Source organism: Saccopteryx bilineata, chromosome 5 (assembly GCF_036850765.1).
Source record: "Saccopteryx bilineata isolate mSacBil1 chromosome 5, mSacBil1_pri_phased_curated, whole genome shotgun sequence".
Lineage (NCBI taxonomy): Eukaryota > Metazoa > Chordata > Mammalia > Chiroptera > Emballonuridae > Saccopteryx > Saccopteryx bilineata.
The window spans coordinates 79912900-79927910 of NC_089494.1; the positions used below are offsets into that span (position 1 = coordinate 79912900).

The 15011-nt window shown below is 40.5% G+C and overlaps 1 protein-coding gene across 3 annotated transcripts in view; it reads left to right on the forward strand.

Moving 5' to 3' along the window:
- Positions 1-8019: 8019 nt before the first annotated feature.
- ACVR1C (activin A receptor type 1C) overlaps positions 8020-15011 on the forward strand; it is a 126576-nt gene continuing 119584 nt past the window's right edge. For all 3 annotated transcript variants that reach the window (XM_066280214.1, XM_066280212.1, XM_066280213.1), the window contains exon 1: positions 8020-8319. In XM_066280214.1, the coding sequence (XP_066136311.1) occupies positions 8259-8319 (61 nt within the window). In that variant the 5' untranslated portion in view covers positions 8020-8258. The remainder of the gene's footprint in view (positions 8320-15011) is intronic.

The following is a 15011-nucleotide window of genomic DNA, read 5'->3' on the forward strand; positions in this document are numbered from 1 at the left end:
ATGAAAGAGATGAATAGTTATAAAAAATACTGCTCTGTTGACCTAACTCATTTATTCAATAAATTTAATGCTAGTATGTAGGGAGCAGAAGAAAGATGGACTTTCACTTGGAAAAGCGGGTTAGAGGCCATGTGATTGAGGGTCTTGAATGCCATTTATTCACTCACTTAACAAGTATTTATTGAGTACTTATTATGCACCGAGCTGACTTCAGCTGCAGATGTTAAAACTTCCAATGTTAGAACTGGCAATATGGCTTAGATCAGTGGTCCCCAACCCCCAGGCCATGGACTGGTACCGGTCCGTGGGCCATTTGGTACCGGTCTGCAGAGAAAGAATAAATAACTTACATTATTTCCATTTTATTTACGTTTAAGTCTGAAAATGTTTTCTTTTTAAAAAATAACCAGATTTCCTCTGTTACATTCATCTAAGACTCACTCTTGATGCTTGTCTCGGTCACGTGATACATTTATCCATCCCACTCTAAAGGCCGGTCCGTGAAAATATTTTCTGACATTAAACCAGTCCGTGGCCCAAAAAAGGTTGAGGACCACTGGCTTAGATAGCTTTCAGTGACATGATCACATTTTTGCTATTCAAAGATCCTCTGTGAGGGGAGGTAGAAGAGGATAAAGGGGAGACAAATGGTGATGGAAGGGGACTTGACTTAGGGTGGTCCGCACACAAAACAATATACAGATGATGTATTATAGAATTGTACACCTGAAACCTATGTAATTTTATAAATCAATGTCACCCCAATAAACTTAATAATAAAAAATAAAAATTTTAAAAAGGGTCCTTCTGGCTGAAGGGGCCATGGGGATAGACTGGATAGGAGTGAACCTCAAGGAAAGGAGATCAGTCATACACTTTTTTGACATTCAAAGAAGATGGTGATCTGAATAGGATGGTGGCAATAAGGTGTAAAGAAGTGAAAAAATGAGACATCTTTATAAAAGTTGGAATCCATAGAAAATGCTGATTAATTGGATATGAAGAATAAGAGAAAGAGAAGAGATGAGGGAAGAAAAACAAGGTATCTGGCTTGCGTGGTAACAATTACTGAGATTAGTGAGACAGGAGGAGAAGCAGGACTGGGAGCAGTCTGTACAGGTAGAGATGACAGTAAGACAACCCAGACTTCAGGAACAAGGTCAGGGCTAGAGACAGAAATTTGGGTGTCTTGAGCACATAACACAGTATTAAACGTTGAAATCATGGGAATGGATGAAAACACCTGGAGACAGTGTAGAGCATTGAGCTAGGGCAGCAGTTTTCAAGGTGTGGTTCAGGGACCCTGTGGATGCTCAAGATATTTTCAGATATCTACAAGGTGAAAAATACTTTCATGAGTAATATAAAGATGTAATTTGTCTTTTTCACTCTCATTATGGCACAAATGTCCAATGGAGTTTTTCACAAGCTACATGAGGTGTAATTATGTTCACTCCAAGGCTAATGGAATGTATGCTTGTGTATTCCTGTGTTTCAATAGTTTCTCAATTCATATTTCTGATATGGTGAATATTGATAGATATAACCCACTTGAACATGAACTTTTTGTCATCCTCAAAATTTTTGAAGTGCAAAGGGATCATGACATCAGAAAGTTTGAGAATCAGTTTAGCATTGATTCTACAGGAAAGGCTAATCATTAAAGATTTGTGGGCAGAATATGAATATTATCAGAATCATGTAAGTAAAAAACTGTTCTGATGGCAGGTTTAAGGATACTTTATAATGAGGATAAGACAAAGTCATGGAGGTAATTTAGTTAGTGTGGACAAGTCCTGCCAGGGGTGAGGACAATGGGGACACAAAGACCCAACTCCAGGGACCAGGTTCAGTGATGCAGATTCACTTTATTCAGGAAGTAAGCTAGCTTATATACACAGGTTCCGCCTATAGGGTGTTACAACGTGTTCCTCAAAGCCAATGGCTGAAAAGATCAGGGAGCTGCGTGATTGGCGCTGAGTCACTTCCTTATTGCGGGCAAGTTCCCTCCTGGGTATGCCCAGGAGGCTTCTGGGAGCTGGAGTATTCTCACAGCATTGCATCAGCCACAGCTGCTAGGAATGCGCTCTGCGCTCCACCCACAAGTTAGTTGGAATTACAACTCAGGTATGGAGTTACTAGGGACTCAAACTATAGAAATAAGAGTGTGAATGACAGTAGACAACACAAAAGGAAAGTAAGTGCAACTTTATTATTAACTGAATATGGGTTGCTATTGAAGAGATGAAAGACGTAAAGATAACTGAAGTTGGACCTATGTGGTGGAAGAAAGGTCCTGCTTCTCCTACCATTTCAAGCATCAGAAAAATGACCCTTGACATCTGATGAGGATTCATGAAGTAAGCACTGTCCAATAGAAATATAATAAAAACTACATATGCAATTCTAAATTTTCTACTAGCTGCATTAAGAAAGACAAAAGGTGAAGTTAATTTTAATGATATATTTAACACAATATATGCAAATATTATCATTTCAACATACAATTAATACAGAAAAATTGAGGGGGTTTTTTTTGTATTTTTTTTTGAAGTTGGAAACGGGGAGGCAGTCAGACAGACTCCCGCATGCGCCCGACCGGGATCCACCCGGCACGCCTGGGGCAGAGGCCACAGAGCCATCCCCAGTGCCCGGGCCATCTTTGCTCCAATAGAGCCTTGGCTGCAAGAGGGGAAGAGAGAGACAGAGAGGGAGGAGAGGGGGAGGGGTGGAGAAGCAGATGGGCACCTCTCCTGTGTGCCCTGGCCAGGAATCAAACCTGGGACTCCTGCATGCCAGGCCGATGCTCTACCACTGAGCCAACCGGCCAGGGCCAAAATTGAGGGTTTTTAAAAGGGGGGTTTACTAAGTCTTTGAAATCCAGTGCATATCTCACACTTACTATACATATCAAATCAGACCAGTTACATTTAAAGTACTCAGTAGCCACAAGTGTCTAGCTTTAGACACAGCAGTTTTAGACTACATTTTTGTATGAGTCAGTGTGATCAGAACCCTAATGTCAATTTGTATTGGGTTGAAAATAACTTTGTCTTTTTTGAGCTATTTATCCAGAAAGAGATGGCTTTGTTCTGAGTCATTGAACTCTCTTACTTTGTGATCTCACTCTGGTAGAGCATAATTATATGTCCATTCTAAAGACATACCCATGTAGTGGCGACTTGTGTACTTGGAACTGATTCTCTGACCTGTCTTTTTACAGATAGAGCCTGTATTGAATGCAGCTAATCAGCCCAGCACATTGACATTGGTAAGTGGAAAGGAAAAAAGACAAAGTGTGAGTTATGTGAAAAGACTATTAATAGTTTAAAAAGGATAGGAACAACCAAAGAAGGGGGCAGCCATTTTGGAAGGTAGGGAAAATGGATAATTTAAGTACTGAAAAAGACTTTAAGCTTTTAGTAGTGGCAGATGAGCTAAGACACTTTGATATTCCTCATTATTCACGTCCACAGAATAGTCATTATTTTTCTTCTTTGTGAGACCTGAGCTGTCCCATAATACAGACACATTGAAGGTACATATGATAGAATCTCAATAAAGGTCCCCAATGACTATTTTTATGGAAAAGAATTAACAATCCGAAGAAGAAGAAGGAAAAAGGAAACAGGGAGCCAAGATTTACTGATGCAAAGATTTTTGAGATTAAGAGATAAAATGAATGGAGATGAATGTGTCATGCATTTCTATAGGGAGAATGTGAGTTTAGGGAAGGAAAAATGCAGTAAAATGGGAAAAGATTCAACTTTGGCAGTATATAGCAAATTATCATAGTATGCTTCCTCACCAAATGCTCATTCCATGGGCAGTTTATGTTCTAAGGTGAAATGAGAAATTAAGATGCATGACATTGGAGTTTCTGGAAAGAATAATAACTAAATGAACAAACAAAATAGAAAAAGATTCATAAATACAGAGAATGGACTGATGGTTGCTGAAAGTGAGGGGGGCTGGAGAGGCTCAGTGAAAAAAGCTGAAGGGATTAAGAAGTACAAACTGATAGCTAAAGAAGAGTCACAAAAATGTAAGGTACAAAACTGGGATAGAGTCAATAATATTGTAGATGACTACACGTGTATGCTGCCAGGTGGGTACTGGAAATATTGGAAGGATCACTTTGTAACATATATGATCATCTAACCACTATGCTGTACATCAGAAATTAATAATACAAAATAATATTGAATGTACTGTAATTGAAAAATAATTTTTTTTTTTTTATAGAGACAGAGAGTCAGAGAGAGGGATAGATAGGGACAGACAGACAGGAACAAAGAGATGAGAAGCATCAATTATCAGTTTTTCTTTCGGATACTTTAGTTGTTCATTGATTGCTTTCTCATATATGCCTTGACTGTGGGCCTTCAGCAGACCAAGTGACTCCTTGCTCGAGTCAGTAACCTTGGGCTCAAGCTGGTGAGCCTTGCTCAAACCAGATGAGCCCACACTCAAGCTGGCGACCTCGCAGTCTCAAACCTGGGCCCTCCGCATCCCAGTCTGACGCTCTATCCACTGTGCCACCGCCTGGTCAAGCTGAAAAATAAAATTTTAAAATGAATAAAAAGTAAAAAGAAATAAGAGAAACAGGGATGATAAATAAAACCCCAAACAACCACATCCAATGAATAGTCATTTTTAAAGATCAGTTGTTACACAGGTTTATTTGCCTTATTCATTCTGCAAGTGTATCAGATTTTTATAATCTCACATCCCCTATTTCTGATTCCCTTGCTTATGTAAGTGTTACTCACCCAAAGTCTATTTTGCTGATGGGTTATAAACTCCTCAATTATTTTTTGTTGATACTTTCTTTTGATTCTGAGAATCCAGGAGTCATGATGTAATGTTGCTATGGTAATGAATATGTACAAATAGATGATTAAGGGTGGTGGGGGGGATTGTTAACTCTTAAGACACATTAGCATGTAAATTTCTTTTTAGTGAAATAAAAAAAAGTCTCTCACACATAAATTATTTTTCCTGTTATGTATAAAAAATAGGAACTCTGCACCAAGAATTCAGAAGATTATGATTTCTTCATTATCTGGCCATGTGTTGACTGGAAAGACACTTAACAATTCTTTTGTTTTTTAATACTTTGCTTATGCCTGATCAGGCAGTGGCTGAGTGGATAGAGCTTCTGACTGGGATGCAGAGGACCCAGGTTCGAAACCCTGAGGTTACTGGCTTAAGCGCAGGCTCACTAGCTTGAGTATGGGGTTGCTGGCTTGAGCGTGTGATCATAGACGCCCCATGGTCGCTAGCTTGAGCCCAGAGGTCACTGGCTTGAGCAAGGGGTCACTTGCTCTGCTGTAGTCCCCCGGTCAAGGCACATATGATAAAGTAATCAATGAACAACTAAGGTGCCACACTGAAGAATTGATGCTTTTCATCTCTCTCCCTTCCTGTCTGTCTGTTCCTATCTGTCCCTCTCTCTGACTCTCTCTCTGTTTCTGTCAAAAAAAGAAATAAAAAACCCCACTGTGCTTAAAGACAAAGATTTTGTTATCTGATGAGGATTCATTAGACCAGCACTGTCTAATAGAAATATTATGTGAACCACATATATAAGTTAAAATTTTCCAATAGCCATATTAAAAAGTAAAAAGAAATAAAAGAAATTAATTTTAGGTATGTATTTTATTTAACCCAATGTGTCCAAAATATTATTACTCAGTATATAAGCAACATAAAAATTATTAATGATATATTTTACATTCTTATTTTGTATTACACTTTTGAATTCCAGCATATATTTTATACTTACATGTCTTGAACTGACACATTTCTAGTGCTCACTATTCACATGTGGCTACTGAATACCATACTACGTGGCTTGGTTAGCCCGTACCACAGCAGACAATGCACCATTACACTAAGAGAATAATAATGAGTAAGAGAAAAGCACTGAACTCGTAGGAATATCAAAGTTATTCAACACCAGAATTCTCAGGATAATAACCTTGTTTTCTTGGAAAGTGAGAGCTTTCCAACTTGCAGAGATGTTACTGTTTTCAAGAGACATGGGAAGTAAATACCTGACATTTATGTTTATTAATGCCTTGGAGTTTGGCAGTGTTGACACATTCACTACCCTTTATAACCTGGTCGTGGGTCTGAGAAGTAAGGAGTAGGGGATAAAAGTTCCATTGACTTTTGAGGAGGCAAGCCTATATAGGACACTACATCCTGCTCTTTCAGCTCCAAATCTCACAATTCAAGAGTAGATTACAATTTAGGGTACAATTACCAAATAATGAGTAAGCCAAGTCAGCCAAAACATGTGTCCTAGCAATTTGTTGCTTTTTTTTAAAAAGCATCTGTTTTGTGGGAGTCTGGAAGGGCTCAGGCTTGTTCCACATCTCCATTTGATAAAATTTTGTTTACTTGGATTCAGAATAAAATGAGAACAAAGTCTTTTTATGCTTAGGAATGTTTTGATTCATCCAGGGTGGTGGTGTTGGTGCTGGTGGTGCTGGTGGTGTGATATCCTCAGGGCTGTCACTAGCATGCATTCAAGTCCAACAAACATCCCAGCCCCTCCATACTGTGGTCCTTGGGTGGTAAAGTCAATTGTATATAACATTCCACCATGTCTTTCATAGACCTCAGAAACAACATTTGTATTATTTAGAGCTGAGCTAAATGAAGAAGCAAGTAAACACTCTCACTCTACAGAAATTAATTTATATGACAATTGCTTTTCAAAGTGCCCTATAATAGTAGAAATAACACCAGTGTTATTTCTTGGCCTTTTGCATTGTTTGGGTTAAAATAATGTCATTCACGTCAATGTACATATAGGCTACATACATGGATTGAATTTAGGCTAACTTCTTTTTAGAGAAGAGACAGAGACAGACATCTCTATCCAGAGATAAGAAGCATCAACTCATAGCTGTGACACTTTAGTTGTTCCTTTATTGCTTTTCATAGGTGCTTTGACTGGGGGTCTCCAGCCAAGCCAGTAACCTTGAGCTCAAATCAATGACCTTTGGGTTCATGTTTAGGAACCAGCAACCTTGCATTCAAACTGGTGAGCCTCTACTTAAGTCAGATGAGCTGGTGCTCAAGCCAGAGACCTCGGGATTCGAATCTAGGATCTCAGTGTCCCAGATCGACACTATCCACTGCTCCACCACCAGCAAGGGTAAGCTAATTTGTACTAACTGGTAATACTGCCTTTGCACTTTAAATCACATCCACATTGGAAGCAAAACCATTATATAAAAAGCTCTAGGGATTTAAACAATACTCAGACAAGTTTCTGACACATTACTTTAAATCAGTCTTCACCTCCCTTTAATTCCTGCATATGAGCTCCTCTCATCCTGTTTTCCAATTGCTAAAATTGCAGCTGCTTTGAAGTATCCTCCATAAGATGGGTCTTCAGCCTGATCACCTGGCGCGGGGGTAGCTTGAGTCACCATTTCATAGAGGGTAGGGTCGCAGAAAGACATCAGATGAGATAATATAAGTTTGTGAAACAAAAGCAACTGGTCTACAACCCAGTTGAATAACTGGTTATCTCCGGGGCTGAACAGAGAGGGCGCCCTTCCACAAACCCGGCACAGGCGGAACGTGGTGGTGGGACTAGTGCGGCAGGAATACCCAGGGGTGTCCCATGACAGTCTACTTAGAAAACCTTTAAGACACCTGACTACAAACGAATGTCAAGAGGCCTGGGTGGGTGGGTTTTCTTTAGGGGACCACAGAGCAGACCACCAGGAAGCAACTGCTGCAGGGCTTAAGTTTTCCTAAAGCGTTAGTAAGGCTTTCCCTTCTGTCCCAACCCTCACCTCCAGTCTTGGGGACTCCGCGCCACCCCATCCCCTTCTCCTCCGCCCCCCGGCTCTGGGCAATCTCACTGCCTCGCCATCGGCCGCCTTTGCCCGTCCGCCCGACAGCGCCAGGCCCCAGGCTGTTACGAGAGGGCGCAGGGGGCGGAGGCGCGGCGGGGGCGGGCTCTGTCACCCTCCCCACCACCACCCCGTTCCCCTCCAGCGGGCTGCTGGGGTCAGTGGCAGGAGCGCCGCGCACCGCCAGCCACGAGGGGCGTAGGATGGGGACGGCAGAAGAGGGGGGCGCCCTCACGGATTAGAGCCAACCGCGCACTTCCAAAGGCTGTGGAGCTGCGCTTCCACCAGCGCCCCGGGAACTTTAAAGCAGCAGGCCCTGCCCCGGCCGTCTCTGTCGGCTCTGCGGCCTCGCAGCCCCGCCGCGGCCGCCCGGTGGCGATGACCCGAGCGCTCTACCAGGCTCTCCTGCTGCTCGCCGCGGCCGCCGCGCTCTCCGCAGGTACGACGGGCGCTGCTGCCCCCGCGCTCGCGCGGACGGGAGTCAGCCTGCGGTGGGCACGCGGAGGCAGACAGTTGCTCCGAGCACACTGACCTTCAACGGGGCGGAGTGGGGAGCGGCAGTTGGATATAAGTGGCGCTGGATAGGGCGCAGCGTGGGCGCCTGACATCTCGCAGTCGTGGGGGCAGACAGGTGTGTTGGGGACGAAGTTATCAGGAGGAGGGAAAAAGCTCTAGGAACGTGGGGGTTGGGTAGTAGGGATGAAATGGGTGACAAATTTGGGGACAGCTGGCAGCAGAGAAAGAGTTTCTGGATGTGCGTGGGGCTGGGAGTTAGGTGGCACCGAGTTCACTCTGCAAGTGCTCTGGGGACGCTCTGTGCTGAGCAGGGTGGTGGGAGGGTGGGGAGAGGTGGTGGCGAGCCTGTGAGAGTTTAAGGGGGCCGGGGATACCTCAAAAACCGCTTGGTGCCGAGCTGTGTAGGTGGGAGTGGAAGCTTAAATCTGCGTGGTTTGCAACACACATTGCTTTCGAGGTAGGATCTTTACTAAGAGTTGCAGGGGAAAAAATTCTGGCAAGCGTCCCAGCGTTTATAACAGGTCTGTTCCTTGATAGGCTAAATAGAGCCCTCGGCCCAAGCTAGAAACTAAAGATTTCTTTATAATGTTTACTAGAAACTAGGGCAAATGCATCTTTGGTAAAATCATAGTGTACTGAGATGAAAACAATCCATTTAACTCTGAAATTATTTTGATTATCACATTAGCCTGGGTTATGGAGACCAGGAGCAGGATTCTTTGCTAACCCATTCTTGAAACATTTCAATCAGACATTTAAGACATTTGCATATAAAATCTGATGTTTTTCCGTAAAACTGTACTTTGCTTGAAGCTGATTTTGATGCATTTTTGTTTTCTCAGATGACAATCTGTTCGACATTAATAGTCATACTCCAGGGCAGGTATTTTTTCTCTTAGTGACATGTGCAGGAGAATGTTTTGAATAATATGATTGCTGTCATGTACAGATTTTTAGTGTTTCAGACTGTCTGAGAGAATCCGTAAATACATTTAAATGAAATTTTGAATATTGGAAAGGCTTACTTAGGAAAGCATTTACCCAGAGGTTGTCAGGAAAATTACAAGATAAATTGAAATACTTGCATTCATAGTTAGTAAATTCATCAATGGAAATAAAACTGACTAGGAAAGACTTTATAAAAATGGGTGGGAACTCAGCTAACTTGGGAGGACTATGTATTCAAAGTGCTCTTGACTGATAGAGCTTACCAAAAAAAAAAAAAAAAAAATCTTTCTGATATTTTGACTAGACACCTGTGAAATTGCCCCTGCAGGCTGTCCATACAGCATATTTATCTTGGGGAGCTAATAACTTAGCTGCAGAGATTTTAAAAAAACCTCCATTATCTTTTTATATAGTTTGAAAAGATGTTTTGTTATATGATAGAATCTTTTAGAAAATTTAAGAGACTCTGAGTATAGCAACATAACAAAGAAGCCCCGCTATGTTTTTTAAAAGGAATGAAACCTTTTGACATTGAAATGTGCAAAAAAGGGGAAAAAAAGAATATTCATTCAAATTTGATTGTTTCCTCTAAATTTGAAGGCTAAGAAAAATGCCTGATAGATGATGTATCAGTATTGCAGAGAAGCGCTTACCAATTCTGAAACTTTTACAATGAACTTTTGATTGTTGATAAATCATTTTCAAATCTCTTTTAAAAACTTGACCCTTTTTTGTATCCCACAGAAAAAATGTGTTACTATTTACATTTTGACTCCTAGTTTTTGTACAAATCTTTAATAATTTGGCAGGGGACTCAGGGTAGTTTATTTAATTTTTAAATTGTTCTTCTCACGTGTTACATGCATTACTTTTAACCTCGTTACTTTTACAACTTACGTGGTTAATCATATTGGCCATTTTTTAAACATACATGCCATTGTTGACATGTTATATGAGAAGGTACTGTTGACATGACAACATAACTAAACTGTGTGACAGAATACATTGCGTTTCAATTGGCTCTGCTGAGTACCCAGCCTAGGGCCTTAGATAATCTGAAGACATTGATAAACCAATAAACACTTTTCCCTTTGGCTGTTCTTTTCAGCATCTTTAGCACCTTACACATATCATGCATTAATAGCCTAATGAAAACTATTGCTCCTTGATGAGAATCTCAAAGGGTAATCACTGATGGAAACTTAGAGAAAATATTTATTGGTCTGGACTGGCTAAGAAACTAGGCTGCTCTGAGTTTCTCCAATTATTTAGTTACTGGGTTCCTTGATGTTTGGTAAGAAAGACCTGACATGACCTCACAACAGTTATCATGTGTACTAAATAAAGAACTGGCAGAAAATGCCTCAAATTATAAATTGTGATTTGCATATTATGTAATTTACACATTCTCCACCAATTTTATAAAACTTCTTGGTCTTCTGAGTGGAACAGGATTACGAAGAGTCTGGAACACTAGATACTCTAAAATTGAAAACTATTTCATTAAATAACCAGGGGAGGGTTGGGGTTTTAGATAGCGAGATTCACCCCTCTGCCAACAACAGGTAGCACTTCCCACTATACATATTAAGCTTTGCTAAAAGTGAAAGTGAAAGCCTTGGGTTAACTGAGTTTATAAATGCAAAAGGTGTTGTCACCTTTGCCCTTCTTCAAGCACAATCATTTGTTGGTTGATTGGCAACAATGTGGCAAGAGACTCCCTGTTTCCAAGGAACAATCTTCCCTAGCCTAGAAGAAACTGTGCAGAAGTCCTTGAGGGCATATATTTCTTCATTGACTTAAACATGCAAAGTATAAAATAGTCCTCTAATCCACTACAATCAGAAAAATAAAGGATTTGTTGTGTGTGAGAGAGAGAGGAGCGAAGGGTGACACCAAATTTTTGACCCAAGCAATGGAGAAATAGACCCTCAAGTGGGGTGAGGCTGACTGCAGGAGGAGCAATTCTGGAGAGAAGAAGGGGGCAGCGGCAGGTAGCTAGAGACCAGTTTTGGTTATGTTGAGTTTAAAATGCCTATTAGACACTGAAGTGGCGATATCAAGTAAGCAGTTGGTTTTATGTGCCTGGAGTTTAGGGTATAAGATTGGCCTGGATATAAAAAAAATCTAGAGCCAAGGGCGCTTATAATTTTAAAGGACACATTAAATAGGGTCACAGATTTAGCTATCACAGAACACCCAAATAAAGTGAGTTTCAGATAAACAGCACGTTATTTTTGAGTTCAAGTATGTTTTAAATATGACATGGATATACATATATGAAAAATTAACTGCTATTTAATTCTACTTTAACTGGGCATTCTGTACTTCTGGCAATCCAAATTTAAAGAAATATTGGGGTGAGATGATCAGTTTCTGATACATGTATTACCAGCTCTTGCAGTAGAAAAAGAAGTATAGACCTATTTTCTAATCCTCATCTCTTCAAGTTCACTTCTAGCTCTGTTGCTGTCCCCATATGCATCTCTGAATGGGTCACTGCCAGCTGTTTGCACTATCTCCACTCTTACTGAGAACACAGGGAGGGATACCCAGCCTTTTCTAACGTTATAGGAGTATCTTAGTTGGAAAGAATGTATGAAAAAGATATGGATAACTTTCTAGACTCCCTGCAAATGATTGCTGTGTGAAAACAGTTGGTTTTGCCCAAATTTATTGTATTTTGAATGTGATTGTTGTTTTCAAATGCAGTTTTTTTTTTAAATAAATTTTTATTAATGGTAATGGGATGACATTAATAAATCAGGGTACATATATTCAAAGAAAACATGTCTAGGTTATTTTGTCATTAAATTATGTTGCATACCCCTCGCCCAAAGTCAGATTGTCCTCCGCCACCCTCTATCTAGTTCTCTGTGCCCCTCCCCCTCCCCCTAACTCCCTCCCTCCCTCCCTCCCTCCCATGTCCTCCCTCCCCCCACCCCTGGTAACCACCACACTCTTGTCCATGTCTCTTAGTCTCGTTTTTATGTTCCACCAATGAATGGAATCATGTAGTTCTTGTTTTTTTCTGATTTACTTATTTCACTCCGTATAATGTTATCAAGTTCCCACCATTTTGCTGTAAATGATCTGATGTCATCATTTCTTATGGCTGAGTAGTATTCCATAGTGTATATGTGCCACATCTTCTTTATCCAGTCTTCTATTGAAGGGCTTTTTGGTTGTTTCCATGTCTTGGCCACTGTGAACAGTGCTGCAATGAACATGGGGCTACATGTGTCTTCACGTATCAATGTTTCTGAGGTTTTGGGGTATATACCCAGTAGAGGGATTGCTGGGTCATAAGGTAGTTCTATTTGCAGTTTTTTGAGGAACCACCATACTTTCCTCCATAATGGTTGTACTACTTTACAGTCCCACCAACAGTGAATGAGGGTTCCTTTTTCTCCACAGCCTCTCCAACATTTGCTATTACCCGTCTTGTTGATAATAGCTAATCTAACGGGTGAGGTGGTATCTCATTGTAGTTTTGATTTGCATTTCTCTAATAACTAATGAAGCTGAGCATCTTTTCATATATCTGTTGGCCATTTGTATCTCTTCCTGGTAGAAGTGTCTGTTCATGTCCTGTTCCCATTTTTTTATTGGATTGTTTGTTTGTTTGTTGTTGAGTTTTATGAGTTCTTTGTAAATTTTGGATATTAGGCCCTTATCTGAGCTGTTGTTTGAAAATATCATCAAATGCAGTTTTAAAGTATTTTCCTTTTAAATAAACATTTATACGTTTCTCTTATAGAGGAAATGCTTCCAGGAAGTAACTGAGAACCAGTTTGTTGATTTTTTTCTAGTGTGTGCTTGTACCACTGATTGTAGGTAAGAGAAGGTTAAGAGGAGAAGGTAAATGGATAGAGTCAGGGTTAGGGGAGGTCTTGAGCCCCACAGGACCTGATAATTTGATATAGTTTGAGGTTTTTGAGCATGTTTCTAAGAGAGTAACTGCAAGTCCTTTGGGATAGGGGCAGGAATATATAAATATCAGCCAGAGACTGTTTAATTCCTGCTTCAGCTCAAGGATTAGCTGAAGCAGGAATTAAACAGTCTAGTATTAGCTTCATTTGAGATTTATGAGGGAAATTGTCCTATAAATTAATAAGTGTAGGCATGGGACATTACAAATCTCAAACAAATATATTCAAATGTATATAAAGAGTTTATTTTAATAACTAATAAAATGAGAGTTAATTTTCAAGTGTAAATAGAAAAAAGAACTAAACAGAAAAAAAGTAAAGAAATGAATTTTATTGAATTTATTGAGGTGGCACTGGTCAACAAAATTATACAGACTTCAGGCACACAATTCTACACACATCATCTCTACACCGTATTGTATGTTCATCACCCCAAGTCAAGTCTCTGGCCATCATCACTTACCTCCCTCTACCTGTCTTGGCCACCCTCCAGCCCCCAGTAATAACTACACTGTTGTTCATGTCCATTAGTTTTTTCTTCTCTCCACCCCACCCTGCCAAAAGGAAAAATTCTAAGCACAAAGAGTGTACTACGTATCGTTTCTTATCAGTTATATCTGTGAGGCTTCTTCTAGATTTTCCCTTGCTTTGGCCTTCTTTGTCTTTAATTTTTCTCAGCTGATAGTCAGAATCTCAAAGTTTACTACTCTACATTGCTTCAGAGGTTGGGATAATATCAGGAGATGTTCATAAGTGACAGAGAAATGCTACATTTGCTCAGGGATCTAGGAATACCTAAACACTGTCTTGGCTCAGCTGTGCCTCACTCGTCATCTAAGAGGGGTTACTAAGAAATACCAGGAAAAGGGAGGCAAAAGAAGGCAAAGTAATTTTTCTGTTGTTGTTACCTTGGTTCTTTGGCCCAAAATTGCGTGGCAACACTCTTATATACTCTCCTTCTCTAAATTTTTAGTAATTAAATAGCTTAAGAATAAAGAAAGGTGTATGAGAAATCAGAATCCTGGATCCTGACACTATGACACCATCGAAAGGCTATGGGATGCCTGGTGAGTGGAGCCAAAGTGCCAGAGGGGGACCTCTATCTCCTGCACCTCACCTTAGTCCAGCCTTCATGGCAGCTCCGACGAGAGTTCCAGGCAATCATCTCAAGAGTCACTGTCAAATTAGGAAAAGGTGGTGAGTCAGTGAAGAACGGTGATTGGGTCTCTTTTGTGAGGAAGTAGGTCCTGTTATTCACACACTTTCTATGAAAAGATGGAGAAGGGACTGTGATCATGAACCCTGTGCCTTTTGTATTCTTTGAAAGCTGGTTCCCTAAGGCATGTGAGGATCTTGGTTGTCTGGAATATGAACAACACAAATCACTTCTTCCCGATTTAGGAATCTAGTAAGAAATAAAAGGGAGGGAAGAGGTGAGTAGGAGTGTGAAACAGGCAAGGAATACAGTACTTTATGTCCATAGAACCCAACACTGAGCTATTTCTCAGGGGACACTATTTTGCCTTATCATGTGACTCTTGACTTCATCTGCTTTGATTGGTCAACCAGGCTAACAAGGTTCTTCTACAGACTAACTCCCCTTTTTTGTTGTTGTTCTCTGTTTTTTATTTTGTTTTGTTAGAGTAGGTATATGAAGATATTGTTTCTTTGGAACTGGAACTGTTTTAAATTAATCCCTTCAAGAATTCATGTGTGAATCACTCAGAATGACTCA